We start from the raw sequence: 2,295 nt of genomic DNA on the forward strand, positions 1-2,295 counted from the left end.
GGCCATGAACTTCGCGAGTGCAGTTCTCCCAATGATGGCATTATATGCTGTATCGAATTCAGCGACATCAAAGGTGATCTGTTCCATTCGGAAGTTGTTTGCTTGGCCGAAAGTCACAAGCAACGTAATTTTGCCCAATGGGTTGGACGATGACTGAGGGGTGATTCCATGGAAGGGTTGATCGGTGGGTGTTAACTCGCTTCGTGGGATCCCCATCGCGTCCAAGGTGCTGGCGAAGAGAAGGTTGATTGAGCTGCCGCCGTCGATCAGAACTCGTGCAACTTTGATATTCCGAATAGTAGGTTCGACCACGATCGGATATCGCCCTGGGATGACTGCAGTCTTGGGGTGGTCCTCTTCTGAGAATTCTATCTTCTGCTCGGACTACTTCATCTTGGGTGCAGCCCCCTGCCACATCGAACAGACTTCACGTTCCACCTTCTTGTATTCTCGCTTTGAGGAGTATGCCGTGGAACCTCCGAAGATGTGCGAGACATGGAGATCAGAGTCTGGGTATGCTGAGTCCGATTCCTGAATAGCCGCCTCAGCGTCCTTCTCGACCACACATACTCGCTTGCCTTTTTGTAATGCTATGTGTTTTGCGAGCGACTTTTTGAAGACGAGGCAATCTTCTAGAGAGTGCCTGTCTGACTTGTGTATAGGGCACCATGTTTTCTTCGTGTCGCTGCATTGTGGGTCTGGGCGCTTGGGAGGGTCCGCGTATTCTGTTGCGAGAACATCCGCTTGAGTTTTGCTTTTCCCACTCTTGCGATTTTTCTTCTTGCTCGACTCCGGTGCATCCTTGACTGGTTTCTTCTCTCCTCCAGTCTTCGGTTTGTCGTTCTTGCGTCTCAGTGCGTCGTCCGCATGAGCGCATCGATTGACAATTTCGAATAATCTCCGAGTAGTCGTGATGCACCTCGTTGCCAACTCCTGGGTAGTATAGCAATCTCTGACACCAGACTTGAAGGTGCGGATTACAGAAGAGTCGGTGATCTCGGGGATTGTATTCCTGCACTCATTAAAGCGCCGAACATAATCCCTCAAGGATTCATCTGGGTTCTGTGTCAACGCCTGTAGGTCGTCATCGATCGCGTGGCACTTATACGTTCCTTGGAAGTTGGCGACGAACTGCTGCCACAGGTCTGCCCATGAAGAAATCGAGTAGGGGGCGAGATGTATCAGCCATGAACGCGCAGAGCCTTTCAATGTGGTTGGCAAGTAATTCGCCAATGCGTTGTTGTCCACTCCAGCAGCGTAGAATACTGTGGAGTAAACCTGAAGGAATTCTTCTGGGTCGGTACTCCCATCGTATTTCTCTATTGCTCCTGGTCGGAATCTTTCAGGCCATCGGACATCTCGAAGTGAACGACCGAAAGCTCTACACCCAGCGCTAGGGCCGGTGGGTTGTCGGCGATCGTACGTCCTTCGTGGATGTCTATCTGATGATGAGGATGAGGAAGATGACGACGATGAGGATGGGTCGCTTGGTTCCGGCGTACGATTACGAGGACGTCGGCCGGGTTCTCGAGAATCTTGTCGTCGTCTCCCGTTGTTGTCTCGGCGCCGATCTCCATCGTCGTCGTCATTATGGCGACGTCCTCAACCAGTATCGCCCAGCACCCGCCATTCGCGATCGTCGTGATCGTGGCGGTTGTGGCGGTTATCACGGTCTCGGTCTTCGCTCGAACGGCCTCCTCGTTCTTCGTTATCGTGACGCCGTGAAGAGACGCGATGTCGGAACGGTTCTCGTTGTCTCGTGTACGTCGCTCCTCTCGGCGGCCATTCAGGTGATCGTGGAGATCGCAAGTGCCGCGCGGTGGAGGGGTGGCTCAATGAGGCGATTCCCGGTGTTCAGGATTTTCACCATTAGCATCGCCAGTTGGTGGCTATTCCGGGTGCGCTGCAACAGCGGCCTCTTCGAACGCGTTGCTGAGGTTGGTCACTGATTCCCGTAACCGCTCTGTCCATCGTGCGAGATCGTCATTCAGAACGGGATCGTAGGGGGTTTCCCTCTGTATTGCGTTGACGGCTCTGATGTGCTGGGCCGGTGTAGTCACTTGATTCTCCGCTTCCGCATTGGCGCGCGCTGACGTGCCGACATCGTCGATAGCCAATACCTTGTGCGACGTACTCATTGTCGATGAACCATAGTCTTCGAGCAGGTGCAAGACTGATGGTTCGTGGGGATCGATGTCGATTACCCCAACAAATCGATCTGAAATCAGCGTCGCTCCTTGTTCCTTGTCCTCATCCCTGAGGGGGACGCGTGACTGCTGGACCTTAGGAGGTGGC

At 53.5% G+C, this 2,295-nt stretch overlaps 1 protein-coding gene across 1 annotated transcript; it reads right to left on the reverse strand.

The window, feature by feature from the left end:
* Nucleotides 1-384: 384 nt before the first annotated feature.
* Nucleotides 385-1,630, reverse strand: LOC136353525 (uncharacterized). Its single transcript, XM_066304531.1, has 2 exons — nt 1,624-1,630; nt 385-1,328 (listed from the first exon to the last, which is right to left on the reverse strand). The coding sequence occupies exons 1-2, from the start codon at nt 1,628-1,630 to the stop codon at nt 385-387; spliced, it is 951 nt and encodes a 316-aa protein (XP_066160628.1).
* Between the last annotated feature and the right edge of the window lie 665 nt (nt 1,631-2,295).

This window comes from Oryza sativa, chromosome 10 (assembly GCF_034140825.1).
Source record: "Oryza sativa Japonica Group chromosome 10, ASM3414082v1".
In the NCBI taxonomy this organism is placed as follows: domain Eukaryota; kingdom Viridiplantae; phylum Streptophyta; class Magnoliopsida; order Poales; family Poaceae; genus Oryza; species Oryza sativa.